The following is a 15,943-nucleotide window of genomic DNA, read 5'->3' as shown; positions in this document are numbered from 1 at the left end:
TCCCGCTAATTCCTCGAGTCATCCTACCAATTCCCAATTAACCCCGTCATGTCCAATTAATCACAAATACTTGCCTGTTACTCGATATATCCCAAAATACTCTCCAAATTCCCAAAATACTCCTAGGCCCACCCTGACCCAGGTATTAAACCCTGTTGTGACTTTTTCGCTAATCCGCTCACTAGGATTCACTACAAGAAATCTGATCTTTACCTACCAATATATATTGGTAGGGAAAGTAATGTTTTGCCTACCAATATTTATTGGTAAATAATATTGGTAAGTAATTATTTGTCATTAGTATATTAATTCAAAAATATTATTTCCTACCAATATTACCTACTAATATGGAGACTTTGCCCACATTTATTTTTGAGGGAAAAATTTTACAATTCCCGCTCAATTTTTCCTCCAATTTTTGCTTATTTTTATTTTTTATTTTTATAAATGCTTATGTGTAAGCATATGTGTGATAATATTGATGATGTGTAAGCTGATGTGTCTGCCATCTTGCCTATTTTCTTTTTATCTAATTAACAAATATATTATATGTATATATATGATATATTATTACCCTTTCACGCACCAGATCACTGTTTCCATTCCTTGTTCTTACACAGCTTCCGTTCCGTTCCGTTCCTGCTTCCCTTCCGTTCCGTTCACTGTTCCGTTCACTGCTTCCCTTCTGTTCCGCACGCACCCTTCCAGATCAGATCACTGTTTCCATTCCCTGTTCTTACACAGCTTCCGTTCCGTTCCGTTCACTGCTTCCCTTCCGTTCCGTTCACTGCTTCCCTTCCGTTCTCACATATTGTGAAATACTGAAGCTCTCACCAGATCAGATCGAAGTGACCAAGCACCGACTCTCTCCGGCGCAGGATGACTCTCATCTCAATCACACACGGACACGGTAACTGAAATGTCCTGATTTGTTTTTTTAGTATATTTAGAAATAACTTTTGTGTATTTGATTTCTTGAAGCTTAATACACTCACTCACTCACTCCACTGGGCTATGAAAAATTATAGATTTACTTGGGATATTCTAATGATGTTTATACATAATAAGTTTATGGCTGTCATAGCTTATTCTTTTATAATTTGTGCAGAGTTTTGATCAAAAGAAGAATGGAAGATTCATATTAGATGATTTCATATCTCTTTGTATATTTTTGCAGTCAGCTCGATAAGTTTCTCTCGACAGAAATACAAGTTTTTTCTTGGAATAAAGAACAAAAGTTTTCTGTGCTTAGAATGAATTTTATACACACAATCGATATGTCTCTCAACATTGTATACATATTTTGTTCCACACTCTTAATCATATAAAGGCATTTGGCTTCAAGTGAAACTCTTGAACATGTATAATTTATCATCTACACCAGTTCAAAATGGTCATAAGCTCATAATGGAGGCTTACTCATTTTCTGCTGTTGTTTTGCTCGTTGCAGTAATATGTTTGATTCATTTGATACTGCTAAGCAGGGCCGGGTGACTCTTGATCTCAACCAATTTGTATATTGCGGTGAGTATTTTTTTTTTAATCTTTTTTAACAGTATAGTCCAAATAACACATGGGATTTTATTGCTTATTTATGTTATGTGAAGAAAAAAAACGAATTGAAGATAAATCATCATGTTGATAGCATTCTTTTCTGTTCAGCTGCCAATTGTATGATAAAATATATTGAAAGCAAAAGATAAGGCCAAAAATAATATCATTATTTGACTTTAGGCTTTAATTAACATGTTAATGTGACTCTTGATTTAGTTATTCACTTCCCCTGTTATCCCACATATGGAGAGCATAATTTGTTTTGGTCTTAACTCATATCATCAAATTAATTGAATTGTATTTGCATCAACTTCTCATTAGTTAGTTTTTCTTTCCAGGTTTTTTTTTTTGGAAAACAAAACAGAATATTCTCAATGGGATCTTATAATTCACAGCTAAGAAGTATAGAACATCTCACAAACCAAACTCAAACTAATTGTTTTATCACCTTCCCTTTCTAGTAGTTTTGTGAACATTTGGTTTAGCTCAACCATTCATTGATATCACAAATGGCAATATAAATAAGCTTATAGAGTTAGAGGTTAACGTCAAGGCAACTAATCACACAAGCAAAGTTTCCTTACATTCTCAAATTTTCTCATTACTTCTCTGTATACATCGATAACCATGGCTTCTGTGTTTCAAGAGTTCCAGATAAGAAATTTCTTTAATGGTTTTTGTAGAGTTCAAACAAAGTAGCTTTAATGACAGTAGATGTTCTTAAAGGCCATTTGGCAGTTTATGTTGTAGACGAGTCATAAAAACTAGAATCAGTCCCTTTTGTAATCTTGCTCATTAGGCTGCTGACATCACTGAATTTCCAATCAGCCAAGTAACCAGGCCTTGAAATTGCAGTGCTCACATCACTGTCTCCTGAGATCATTGCCACCACTCTTGACATAGATGGACGCAATGTTGGTGAGGTTTGAGTGCATAATAGAGCTACTCCAATGATTCTTTTCACTTCTTCCTCATCAAATTCTGATAGTTCTGAATCAGGCAGCTCAATTTCGCAGCCTTGTTCATGCCAATTCCAAGCCCATTCAAGTAGGTACATTCTTTCTTCATCTAAGGTAGAGTCAGAATTTGGCCTGCCACTAACAAGCTCTAGAGCCACAACTCCAAAGGCAAAGATATCAGTTTTCTCTGTAAGGTGACCACGCATGGCATTTTCTGGTGCAAGATAACCAATTGTTCCAGCAACATGAGTACTTATATGAGTTTGTTTATCATCATAAAGTTTAGCCAAACCAAAATCTGATATTTTGGGAATGAGATTATAGCCAATGATGAAGAAGAAAGCCTTACTGTATGGAATAGTTCTGAGTCTAAAGTATTTGTGAATTGAGATACTATATTACTTGTATAGCTAGAATTAATGTTATTTGCAAAAATTCCAACATTGCTCAAAAATTACTGTATGGAATAGTTCTGAGTCTAAAGTTTTTGTGAATTAATATCTTTGCTGAATTTTCATTCAGTTCTTTTATAAATATCAAGCTAGTAAACCTGCACTTTTGCTAATTGATTTTTTAATTATTAAATTATATATATTTTAAAACAGCTATTTTGTTACTTTTTCTAAATTTGTAAGTGAAGACATATTCTAGTTTCGTTCATAATAAGTAAATTTTCTTCTGATTTCTTTTCTCTCAATGTTTTTGAATTTCTTTTTAGCTAGAATTACATTTTTATGCTTTATGGGATGTAAGGATTTTGGGGTTTTTGAGTTATGTTTGTTTGCAAGTTATGTTTTCTAAAAAATTTGTATAACTTTCAGATCTGATTTTATTTTAGTTTTGATTGATTTTGAATGTGTAAATATGAGCATGATTGAATTCTTGTTGTTTTTATTGTTGATCATTATTTTCAATCAGAATTTAATTGTAATATGAATTTCTTGTAGTGCTTTGAGGTTTTGGGCTTGGTCTGGGTGGCTCTGTGATTTTTGAATTAGGCTTGGCGGCTTTAACACTTTTGGAATTTAGCCTTGGAAGCCTTGAGGTAACATTTTTATGATTTATAGTGATATCAAATCCTTACTAATCTGAAAGTTTGATGATGAATCATTGTCCTGAGGCACTTTTTGGTGCTTTGTTTATAGTTTTTGTGATTGGTTGTTTATGCATTTGAATTTGTCTATGCTATTTCTTTTGTATTTTGTCTTTGGTACTTTGTTTATGACTTGTTGTTAGTGGCTTTCCCTTTGTTGTTTATGTACTAAGATTGATTAAAAGTGTAGTTTCTTTGGAAGATACTACAAAATAATAAAATAAAAAATCAGTAAATTAACACTATTTAATAAGCTTACTGTCATTTTCTATTGGTACTTAGTTTAGAGTTCAGAGACAAACTGTTATGGTTTACTTGCTTTGTGAAATATTAATAATTCATGTGGAAGAAGAAAAATTAAAGCCCCTTGTTTACTGGGGTGGAAAGAATCTTTAAAGCCTCCTCCTGGGCAGTAGTAGTAACCTTTGAATATGTAAGAAAATATGTGCACCACATATATATACATACATATATTTATATGTTTCTATATAACAACAATAGTTCTTTTAATTCAATATTGTTTTTTTTTAAAAAAAAGAAAGAATTAATAATAAAGATGCATTCATGAATCCTTGTGATAGATCAAATCCCATGTTACTAAATTAAACCTCCCCAAAAAATGCAATGTCCATGAGAGGTGCTTGTCTAGCAGCAACTTCCATGATTCTCAGTTTAGCTGCCCCAAATAGCTGAACCATAACAATTTTCATTGTTTTCCTCATCCTTTTTAGCCTCTCCATTTTCATTTCACTTCCCCCAAATCAATCTCCCACTCTCTCTTCTTTCTTATTTTCCTAATTCATTTATAATAATCTACGAAAGAGAAAAATCTTTAATATTTACCATCCTTTCTTATTCTTTTTCTTGCTCTTGTTCTCCTCTGTGTTCTTTCTAGAATTTGGGTTCATCATCAGCTCTACCAACTACAACAAGGGACCCCATTTTGTTGGTTCATGGATCGTCATTAGATAAATATACCAAATAAACTTTCAGCAGAATATGCTGCTAGAATGAATGAATTCATTAGTGTTGCAAGACACTCCATGGACTCCAATGGGATGGTTCTATGCCCTTGTTGTCGATGCGTGAATAAGAAATCACAATACATGCATGTGATAAAGTTGCACTTGATCACTCATGGATTTCTTAGTACTTACACAAGGTGGTATCACCATGGTGAGCAAGTAGAGGAAGTAGAAGATGATGGATTATTTGATACCGAGGATAATGTCGAAGATTCGGATCAGAGTGATGATTTGGCGGCAGGTCTTCATGATGCTATTGGTAGTAAGTATTTTGACATTGGTCCAACTAGTGACTTCAATGATGAATCTCCACTTAATGTGGATGACAAGTATGATGCATTGTTTGAGTCACTTCATAAGCCTTTGTACAATAATTGTAAAGGTTTCTCTGTCTTAAGCGCGACGGTGAAGTTGATGAATCTCAAAGTGCTTAACAAATGGACAGATAAATCATTCGACGGTCTTTTGGAGTGTTTGAGAGAGATATTGCCCGAGGGTAATCAGTGCCCAGGGAATTATTACCAGACGAGGAAGCTTCTTTGTGAGGTGGGCTTAGGCTATGAGCAAATTGATGTTTGTCAATACGATTGTGCATTGTTTTATGGTGAGAATGCAAATGCAGTGTCATGTCCTGTATGCAAGTCTAGTCGTTATGTACGAAATCAAATCCCACATAAACGACTTAGATGGTTCCCAATCAAGGCACGACTTAAGAGAATGTTTAGTTCGAAGCACACTTCTAAAGATATGCGATGGCATAAAGAGGTACGGAAAAATGAAGCCGGGATTTTACGTCATCCTGCTGATGGGGATGCTTGGAAGCATTTCGACAATGTGTATCCTGACTTTGCAGCTGATTCTAGGAGTGTACGAATGGGGTTGGCGTCAGATGGGTTTAACCCTTTCTCTAATATGACATCAACCTATAGTTTGTGGCCAGTGATATTAATTCCGTACAATATGCCACCTTGGGCTTCTCCTAATGGAACAAACTATCTCATGTCTTTGTTAATTCCAGGCCCTAAATCTCCTGGAAAAGATTATGATGTGTTCTTGATGCCATTAATTGAAGAGCTTAAAGAGTTATGGGATGGAGTCAATGCATATGATTTGTATGGTCAATGCATGTTTAAACTTCGAGCTGCAGTCTTGTGGACAATTAGTGATTTTCCTGCTTATGCATACTTGTCTGGGTGGAGCACTGCTGGTAAATTAGCATGTCCTGTTTGTCTTGAAGATACAAGATCTAGAAGAATAACTGACAAACAATGTTTCATGGGACATCGATGTTATTTGAAAAGAAACCATGCTTGGAGAAAAAGTAAAGAATATGATGGATCTACTGAATTACGTGGCCCTCCTAGAACTTTTACTGGTGACGACATTTTAAAGCAATTGGATGAAATTCCTATTCATACCCCTGGTAAAGCACCAAATAATTCTTCTAGAAAACGTAAGCGTGGAGAGAAAGAGCTGAATTGGTGTAAAAGAAGTGTTTTGTTTAAATTGCCATACTGGTCAAAGCTCTTGCTGCGTCACAATCTTGATGTGATGCATATAGAGAAAAATGTATGTGATAACATTATTGGAACACTTTTAGACATTGAAGGCAAATCGAAAGACACTTTAAAAGCTCGTAAGGATTTACAAAATCTTAATATTCGTGAAGAGCTTTGGCTGAAGAAGGACCTATCTAATAACAAGCTTGAAAAACCTTATGCTAGTTACACTTTGACGAGAGAAGAATGCAAAGATTTTTGTAAATTCATTCAAAGTGTTAGATTACCGGATGGATATGCTTCGAATATTAGTCGATGTGTAACAGATAATGACAAACTAGGAGGAATGAAAACTCATGATTGTCATGTTTTACTTCATAAGATATTACCAGCTGCATTACTTCCTTTTCTGACAGACAACATTCGTGGTACTTTGATTGAACTCTGCCAATTCTTTCAAAAAATTTGTGCAAAAACATTACAAATTTCTGACATAGAAGAATTGAGAGATGGAATTGTAATAATTTTGTGCAAGTTGGAAAAGATATTTCCCCCATCATTTTTTACCATAATGGTTCATCTTTGTGTTCACCTACCCGATCAAGTGTTATTAGGTGGTCCAGTTACTTCGAGATGGATGTTTGGGACAGAGCGCCATATGGGTTTGTACAAGAAATATGTGAGAAACATGTCTCGGCCTGATGGTTTAATAGCAGAAGCTTTTGTTGTAGATGAAGTTGTAACTTTCTTGTCAAGATATGTTTCTAACATAGAGACAAGATTCACAAGACCCAAGCATAATTGGGATATACCTTCTCCAAATCATAAGTTAGATGTTTTCAACTCCAATGTTCGTCCATTAGGGGCATCTACTATCAAATTGCTTCAAAATTGGAGACAAGTCGTTCAATGGTATATATTGAACAATTCTGTAGATGATATCCAACATTTTATCGAGTAAGTAACAATTTCTTTTATTCTTCTAAATTATCTCAACAAAATATCATTTACTTATTCATAGAAATGAATTTGAATGTAGTGATCATATAAAGTTGTTGGAAGAAAAAGGTCTTTCAGATTCAGAAGTTGCCTTAGGGCACAAAGAACAATTTCCTTCTTGGTTTAAGAATAAAGTATGAGATTATCATTAATGGTTTCTTACTAAATTCTTAAGTTGTGACATCATTCATCATAATTCTAATTCTTTCATACTACAGGTGTCTCAAATGCGAGTTCAAAAATCACCTCTTGCCAATGATGATTTGTACTCTTTATCTCAAGGTCCACTTGAACGGTACAACACCTACCAAAGTTGTATTGTAAATGGTGTTCGATTTCGATGTAAAGAGCGTGACGATACTCTTAAGACACAATGTTCTGGAATTTGCACTGAAGGTGATCATGACAATATTAATATCCTATACTATGGTGTCTTGATTGAGATTTTGCAGTTGTCATTCGTTTTAGATCGGAAGGTGTTCTTATTTTGTTGCAAGTGGTATAACTCTAATCTAAAAGGTAGATCAATTGTTGTGGATCATAATTTGACTTCCATCAATACATCTACTGATTGGTATTCTAATGAACCATTTATCTTGGCAACTCAAGCACAACAAGTTTTCTATTTGCTTGATATGAAGCGTGGTTCAAATTGGCGGATTGTTCAAAAAGTAAATCATCGATCTATTTATGACATTCCTGAAATTATGGAAGAGACAGTAAATAATGATGTGTTTCAAGAAGAAGAATCATTTCAATTTCCACTGTAACGACCCAAATTCACTAATAAGGCTTAAGGGCCTTGATTAGTGTGCCGGGAGGGCATGATGAGAATTATGTGTGATGATTATGATTTTAAGCATGTTATATGATATGTGAATTATATTATGTGATAATTATGATATGTGAATTGTACTGTGTGGGTGTTGTGATACAAATGTGATGCACGTGCCAAGACGGTCCTAGGAAACTAGATAATGGTAACTGGTGATTTGGTAACCTGCGTAACTGTTAGTAACTATAGAGAGTAACAGGTTTCTTTGGGAAAGTGGTAGAATTGCAAAGTTAGGGAAAGGACAAATAAGCCCTTGAGGTCTAGTTAGTAAGTGATATTAATGGAGGGTTAAAATGGTAATTTGGTAGTAAATAGATGAGTTTGAGCTGAGGGAATAACATATACGTATAATATTTTGGAGAGGGGTTTATGCTGAATGGTGGAAACCTAGAATTAGAACAAAAAGGAGATAGAAAGGAGAAGCAGAAATCTAGACTCTTGGAAGGAGAATCAAGGGATGTCTGAAGTTATCAACCAAGTTTAGGCCAAGAAAACTCAGAGGTAAGATTTTGATTATGCTATATCCAAGTTTTAAGTCTGAATTTTAGTTAAGGAAGGTGAATTGAGATAAGTTGGTGGCTGGTTTTATGTAATTTCAGAATTTGGAAACCAAGGGGGAAGAAGGTCAAGAGCTGGAGGTTGAACCTATCACTTAAGGTAAGGTCTCTGTATGTTTATTAGATTTGTTTTGTTAAGGTTTAGGGAGTTTGAAGTGTGGGTTGTGCTTGAATTCAAGCTGTGCATAACTTTTCTGGTTTGAGTTGTCAAGTGGGAATTCAAAAGTGAATTTTAGGATTGAAGGTGTGAGTGAGCTTAGGCATGATGTCTTTGGATTGTTGTGAGGTTTGTTAGGGGTTTAGAGTTGGTTTTGGGACTTAGGATAGAGTTTGGGGTGAATTGGTGAGGTTGGAGCTCGGGAAAATGCGAAGGAAAACCCAGAAATCTGGGCCTGCGATGGTGTGCCGCGGCACGGCTTTTGCTTGCCGCGGCCTAGGGGTCTCTGGAGGTGGGTGCCGCGGCACAAGGAATGTGGTGCCGCGGCACAAGGCAAATTTCAGGGAGTGATATTTTGCAATTTTTGACCTTTGCTCCGGGGGTTCGGGGGATGTCTCCGGGATGTTGTTCTAGGGTTTTGGGGGTTCCGAGAGTGTGGATTAGGTACCGGGAAGGTAGTCTTGGATTGGTTAATGACAAGGAATATTATATTTGTGTTTGATTAGGACTTTGGAGAAGCTCGGGATAGAGGACCGTGCTTGTGGCTACGTGATATCGGAAACCAGCGAATTGAAAGGTAAGAACACTGCACCCGAATGTATGATTGTGATGGGACTAAGTGCTCCCGAGAATTGTTTTGTGTCATCATTGGTATTATGCCAAGGGACACGTGTAAGCGGTCTAAGAGTACCGTTCATGAATTTAGCGCATGGGACGCGAATTGGCCACTGGGAGCCAGAAACGAAAGGATAACAGAGGGAGCAGCTTGTGAGCGCTAGCCCTGGTTATCGTCTGTATATTGTGTTATGAGCTGATATGCTTTGTATATGAGATACTTGACTATTGATATACTTTGTATATGAGATACTTGACTATTGATATGCTTAAGTTTATGAGATGCTATATGTAAGATTGACTTGACAGCTAAATGTGCATGCTCTATTATTGATGTGTGTTCTTGCTGGGCCTTGGCTCACGGGTGCTACGTGGTGCAAGTAAAGGCAAGGGAAAGTTGGACCAGGCCTGAAGTGGAGAGCTCCGAGGTGAAATGTACATAGCCAGCCGTTCGATCACCACGATCGAGGAGTGTGTCAGGACGGAGATCACCTAACTGCTCATTTTGCCTTAGTATGGCTGTTAATGTATATAAACTTTGTAATTTTTGTAGTATGGCTTTTAAACTGTCATTTTTGGGATCCCATGTACATAAACAATGTTTAGCAGTGAAAATGTATCTTTTGAGACCAAAACGCTTTTAACCCTAGTTCCTCTACTGTTTCAATAACACGTTTTTAATTTAATGACTTGATTAGCGAGTCTGGCACTTTATAAACACACAGTGTAGCGGTCCTGGCTATCCAGGGCGTTACAGCCACCTTTTCAACCAACTGAGGATTTCATTGAAAGTTCGTCTTTAGTTCGATTAGATGTTCCTTCTGTAACTCTTTCAGACCAACTTGTTGTTGATTTACTTTTAAACCAAAATCAAAATGTTGACAAGGATAGTGACTTAGAAGAAGATTTTGATAAAGGAAATATATTCTCTAATAATGAAACATTTCTCTCAAGTGATGACACAAAAAGTTATACAGAATCAGAATGTGATGATGATGCAGATTCTTAATTCATAGTTACTCATCTTGTCATTGATCAGTTAGTGCCTCATAAAATTTGTCTACAAATGTTCTTCCCCAACTAGCCAACTAGCCAAGCACCCTGTACACAAACAGAAATACAAGTACAGAAACTAAGGTTTGCAAAATCTGAGATGAAACAAGATATCCAGATTCTTAATTCATAGTTAGTTTCTTAATATTTGTAAATATTTATTTACTAATCATTTTCTTTTTTTTATTTTACAGAATTTTAGTCATGGCACCTGGTCATCGCACCACTCGATCTACTGCTCAAAGTCAACAAGTTGAACCAGTCATTGATCCTCCTGCTCCACCTTCACAAGTTGTTCGCACTACTCGGTTGAGAATAGAGAATCAACAAGTTGAACCAGTCATTGATCCTCCTGCTCCACCTACACAAGTTATTCGCACTACTCGGTCGAGTTTAGAGAATCAACAAGTTTGTCGCACCACTCGATCTACGGTACTCAGTCAACGACCTAGAACCACCGCACAATCTAATGTAGAGAGAGAACACCCTCAAGGCTCCACACACCCTACTGTACAGGGTGAACAAGTCAATGCGACGACCCATTTTGATACCGAAGATGATAATCAATCTTCCCAAGTTCCATCAGGTAAATTTAATGTTTTTCATGTTCATTTCTTTAAATTTCTATTTATTTCAATTAAGATTATATTGTATTGTAGGACAAACATCTTCCTTTAAGCCATGTGGAGTTACTCACGGCTTGACAACTACAACTATAGCTAAGGCATCATCAACTGGAAAGTTGTCAGTGACTTTTAATGCGGAGTGTCGTCAACCAATTTGTACTAATGCTGAGAAATTTAATAATGAGATTGGATTCATTATTCGGAATCATGGTACATTTCATTATAAAGAGTGGAGAATGGTCCCAGAAGATGTGAGAGCTCCATTGCGACACTATCTTTTGGTAAGTCATTTCACAATATTACATTTATATTTGTAATATTTATAATTAATATTGTTTTATGTTATAGGAACATTTTGACATCAACTTGAATGATGAGACAACTAAAAAATGAATTGATGAGCAAATGAGAAAAGCTTGGAAGGGTCATAAGTACAAGCTGCACTTATATTTCAAAGAAATTGGAGGAGAAAATGATCTTGAGATGGCCAAGAGCAAACGTCATCCAGACTTAAAAGAAGAACATCAAGAAGATTGGATGATTTTGTGTGATCGTTGGTGTTCTCCTAAATTTAAGGTAACATTTTTTAGTATTTTGTTTTGTCTTTGATTTACAGATTTTAGTGTTAAACTGTTCAATAAAGTTTGTAATAAATAGACATTGTGTTGTTCAAAAGAAAATGTTGTGTAAAAAAATTTCTAATAAATTTTATTTGGATTTATTTCTTTAGGAAAAAGCATTAAAGAATACTACCAATCGATCAAAGAGGAAATGGGAGTCGAAAAATGGTTCAGTCTCCACACCACGGCATCACATTCGACGTGGAATGGTGTTAACTTCTCCTACCGGTCAAATTGAGACATGGCGTCTAAAGCATTATGATGCTGAGAAAGGATGGACTGGAATAGAGCTCGGGCCATTACATGTAAGTAATTTAAATTTTTATTTATTATATTTATTATATTTCTTACTAATAATTAATTAAATATAATATTAGGATAAAATGATGGAGTTAAGGGGTCAACATCCTCCAGAAGAACTGTCTGATAAAGAGATTATGGAGCGTGTACTTGGACGTGATTCGGTATACTTGCGAGGGTGGGGGCGATCTCCTAGTGTCACAACTTCTACTTCACATCGTGAAAATATTGTGGGTAATCAACCAACTTATGAAGAGTTACTTGAACGACTTAATGATACAACTTCCCGCCTTAATGCTACTAGCGAACAACTTAGTGTAGTTGTGGATATACTTCGTCATAACAATTTGATGGCACCGCCTCCACCACCTCCAACAGACCAAGCTTCAGATGCAAATTTAAGAGAGTCGCCATCTATTTCAGTTCGGGAGTCACAAGATGATTCTTAGTTTATTTACATTAATTTACTAAGGAATGAACTTTATGAAGTTTTTTTTATTTTGGTAGGGGTAACCTTAAAATGACAACTTTATAACTTATTTTAGTATTGAACATTATAAAGAATTTTAGCATTAAATATTTTATTATTGAATGGTTTTTTTCTAGTTTATTTCTAATATAGAACATTTACAAATAACTGTTATTATCTTTTACCTACACATAACCATTAAATTTGAACAAAATATAAATTGTGTAACAAACCAATAAAATAATGCTATGTGGGCTAATAAAATGATGCCACGTAGGATGCCACGTAGGATGACACGTCATCAAACACGTCATCTGATGACTCATCAATTGATTTACAACTTAGTGGGGTCCACTGATTCTTTTACCTACCAGTGTTAATAAGTGTAGGTAAAGACTCTTTCCCCACTAACTTTTACCTACCAATCTCTACCAATTCAATATTGGTAGGTAAACCATATTACCCACCATTAGGCTAGTTTTACCTACACTTATAATTGGTAGGTAAAGACCCCATTTTCTTGTAGTGATTGCCTCGAGCCGTGTACTACAAATATATCCACATAATAATGTAGTCTCAACCATTTAACACATATAATCACATTTATGCCCTTAACGGGCCAAAATTACAAATATGCCCTTATAAACCATAACGATCCCACATGCATATCTAATACTTATAAACATGCATACAAGTATATTCATATCATCATATACATCATGCATGCCACATAGTCACACATTTAATCAATTAATCACACATATATCCAATTATGCCACTCGGCACGCTAATCAAGGCACTAAACCCTATTAGCATTTTTGGGTCGTTACATCTAATTTCCTCTAAACTCTATTTATTGTTAACTTTGTTTCTTTGACTCCTTGTGGAATCGACCGCCCGATCTATACTAAAACCACTGCTAGTGGAAGTCACGTTTGGGCATTAAACACCTCTCACGTCTTTGAATTGTACATGATCTTTCTTTGGTCCTAAAGGGTTCACACTACCCTTTTTGTTGTTGTTATCTTTGGGATGCTTGTGTGAGACCACATTGGCCTTGGAAGTCTCATCTTTAGACTCATTCACACCCTTGTCTCTTATTCTTGATTCCTCTTCAATTCTAATGTGTTTTTGGATCTCTTCCAAAGTGTAATCCTCGTTCTTATGAATGATTCTTTTCCTATAGTTCCTCCAAGTTGGTGGTAATTTTGCCACTATTTCACCAACTTGAAAGGTCGTGGGAAACTCAATCTTGAAAACTTTCAATTTGTTCACTATCACTTGCAACTCATGAATTTGAGTTAGAAGAGTTTTTCCATCAATGAAAGAAAATTCAAAATATTGAGAAATTAAGAACTTTCTTTTACCTTCTTCCTCGACCTTGTACTTACTCTCCAAGGCATCCTAAATCTCCTTCGTGGATTTGGTATTGGTATAGAGGTCATAGAGCCTATCGGAAAGGGCATTAAGGATATGACCCTACATAGATGATCACCTTGTCTACCCCCTCGGGAGTATCTTTGTTGGATGGATCGGCTAGAGGTGCCAAGGTTGACTCAAGGATGTAGGCAATCTTGAGTGTGGCCAAGAGGAATTTCACCTTGTCTTGCCATCTAGTGAAATTGGATCCATCAAACCTATCCAACTTCACTAGGTCTTGGTTCATGATCTTGACGGTCTCTCCTTCCATTGAAACAAACAAAGATGATAAGAATTTGATTGTTAGAGAATATATATTTAAATGGAATAATAGAAACCAAAATACAACTCTAAGCAAGAAATACAAATGGACAATATGATTGATTAATAAAAGTACAATTCAATTGCACAAAATACAAGTAAATAGATGTGAGAAGAAGTAGAAGAGAAGAGGATTATAAACTCAAAGAAAAATAGTACAAGTAAATATAAAAAACAAAGAAGAACATGAAGAATGAAATAAGAACAATAGTAAATAGAAAACAAAGCAAAAACAACAATAACACTCTAACACTCACACAACCTTAAGTGTAGAATAACGGGGATTACTAACTTAAACAAGGTTCAAGACCTTTGTCCAAAAGATTATTTCCCCTATTCTCTAAGCACTAAGGGACTCTCAAGTATGGAAATAACACTCTAACACTCACACAACCTTAAGTGTAGAATAACGAGGATTACTAACTTAAACAAGGTTCAAGACCTTTGTCCAAAAGATTATTTCCCCTATTCTCTAAGCACTAAGGGACTCTCAAGTATGGAAATAGCTCTATGGAATTATCAAGTATTTTGGTGTATTTTCTAGCCAAGTGCTTTGTGGATAGAAAATGTGTGTCTTACAAGTGAGCATTAGGCTCATATTTATAGAGTTTTGAGACACCCTTTGAATTTCAAATTCCACCAACCATCTTGGTTGTTACCAATGTTTAATTGGATGTTTATGGAATTAAAATGAAGATTTGGGAGTTACTCGGATTGTTGAAAACATTCAAATTGAAGAAAGGACAAAATGGAATTTGGCTGCCAACACCCTAGGCCGCGGCCTGGGATGCTTGTGGTCGCGACCTGAAGGCTGTTACAACCTCCCAATTTCGCTCATTTCCTCAAAACGTCCCAACACATTTTCCACATGATTTTGCAACCTTCATTACCTAATGAGAGTCAAAACATATCTTCAACGACGATATCACATTATGGCTTTATGAAATTCAATAAAAAAATGTGTAACTCTCAATCTACACATTATTGGGTGATATTTGGAGGTTACAAATTTGTAACTCCAAAATATGTTACACTTGGACACACACACATGTCCATTTTGTAACTCTCAATATTATGTTGCAATATGTGGCAAATCACATTTGTCACATTATTTAATCTAACATTATATTATATAAAATAATATAACAAGAATGACACTTAGGGGACACTCCATTTTGGCTTTTTTTTTTCTTTCCATTTTCTCTTAGTATTCATTTCTTTTGAGATAATAGCTATGAACTAATTTCCTAATAGCTAGGATATATTAAGGAACCCTATTATGTGACTTGTGGTACTTTGCTTATGATATTAAATACAATTTGATGTTTATTCATTCAATTATTTTTCATGCTTAATGCTTGCTATTGATTTATCACTTTTAGTGAGTAATTAAATTAATTGTGGTTGTTGAAAATGGTTATAATTAATAGACATAGGACTTGAATGGTGCAAGATTAATTTCTTTTTATTTTAATTTTGTAGAGTTATAGACATATATATTTGCCTTGCATAATAAAATTGGAATTGGTGCTTGAGTATATGTTCTTGAAGTTAAATTGCATAGATATACATTAAATTAATTAAAGAATTGAACCCATAATGATTTCTACGATAACTTATGGAATTAATTGGAAATATTGATTAATAAACTGTCAGTTTACCATAACATTGCTACAACATTGTTATCAGTTTTCGTATAATATGGGGAATTATGGCTAGTTTGGTACAGTTGTGTTGTGGGGAAAAACAATTGTAGCTGTGTTGTGGGGAAAAACACCTATAGCTGTGTTGTGGGGAAAACCAGCTACAACTGTGCTGTGGGGAAAAGTTGCTGAGTGTTTG

At 35.3% G+C, this 15,943-nt stretch overlaps 1 protein-coding gene across 1 annotated transcript; it reads left to right on the top strand.

Moving 5' to 3' along the window:
• The first annotated feature begins 10,547 nt into the window (after positions 1-10,547).
• LOC133815904 (uncharacterized) lies at positions 10,548-11,887 on the top strand. Its single transcript, XM_062248671.1, has 4 exons — positions 10,548-10,932; positions 11,006-11,253; positions 11,321-11,548; positions 11,703-11,887. The coding sequence occupies exons 1-3, from the start codon at positions 10,551-10,553 to the stop codon at positions 11,363-11,365; spliced, it is 675 nt and encodes a 224-aa protein (XP_062104655.1). The 5' UTR covers positions 10,548-10,550; the 3' UTR covers positions 11,366-11,548; positions 11,703-11,887.
• Positions 11,888-15,943: the final 4,056 nt, after the last annotated feature.

Source organism: Humulus lupulus, chromosome 2 (assembly GCF_963169125.1).
Source record: "Humulus lupulus chromosome 2, drHumLupu1.1, whole genome shotgun sequence".
Classification (NCBI taxonomy): domain Eukaryota; kingdom Viridiplantae; phylum Streptophyta; class Magnoliopsida; order Rosales; family Cannabaceae; genus Humulus; species Humulus lupulus.
Note: the sequence above shows the minus strand (reverse complement) of the source record. Positions and strands in the feature narration are given on the sequence as shown.

Excerpts from the sequence above, each read along its gene's own strand:
- LOC133815904 (XM_062248671.1), top strand. The coding sequence starts at position 10,551 with ATGGCACCTGGTCATCGCACCACTCGATCTACTGCTCAAAGTCAACAA. Across the intron at positions 10,933-11,005 it reads ATCTTCCCAAGTTCCATCAG|GACAAACATCTTCCTTTAAG; the intron begins GTAAATTTAATG and ends ATTGTATTGTAG. Across the intron at positions 11,254-11,320 it reads CATTGCGACACTATCTTTTG|GAACATTTTGACATCAACTT; the intron begins GTAAGTCATTTC and ends TTTATGTTATAG.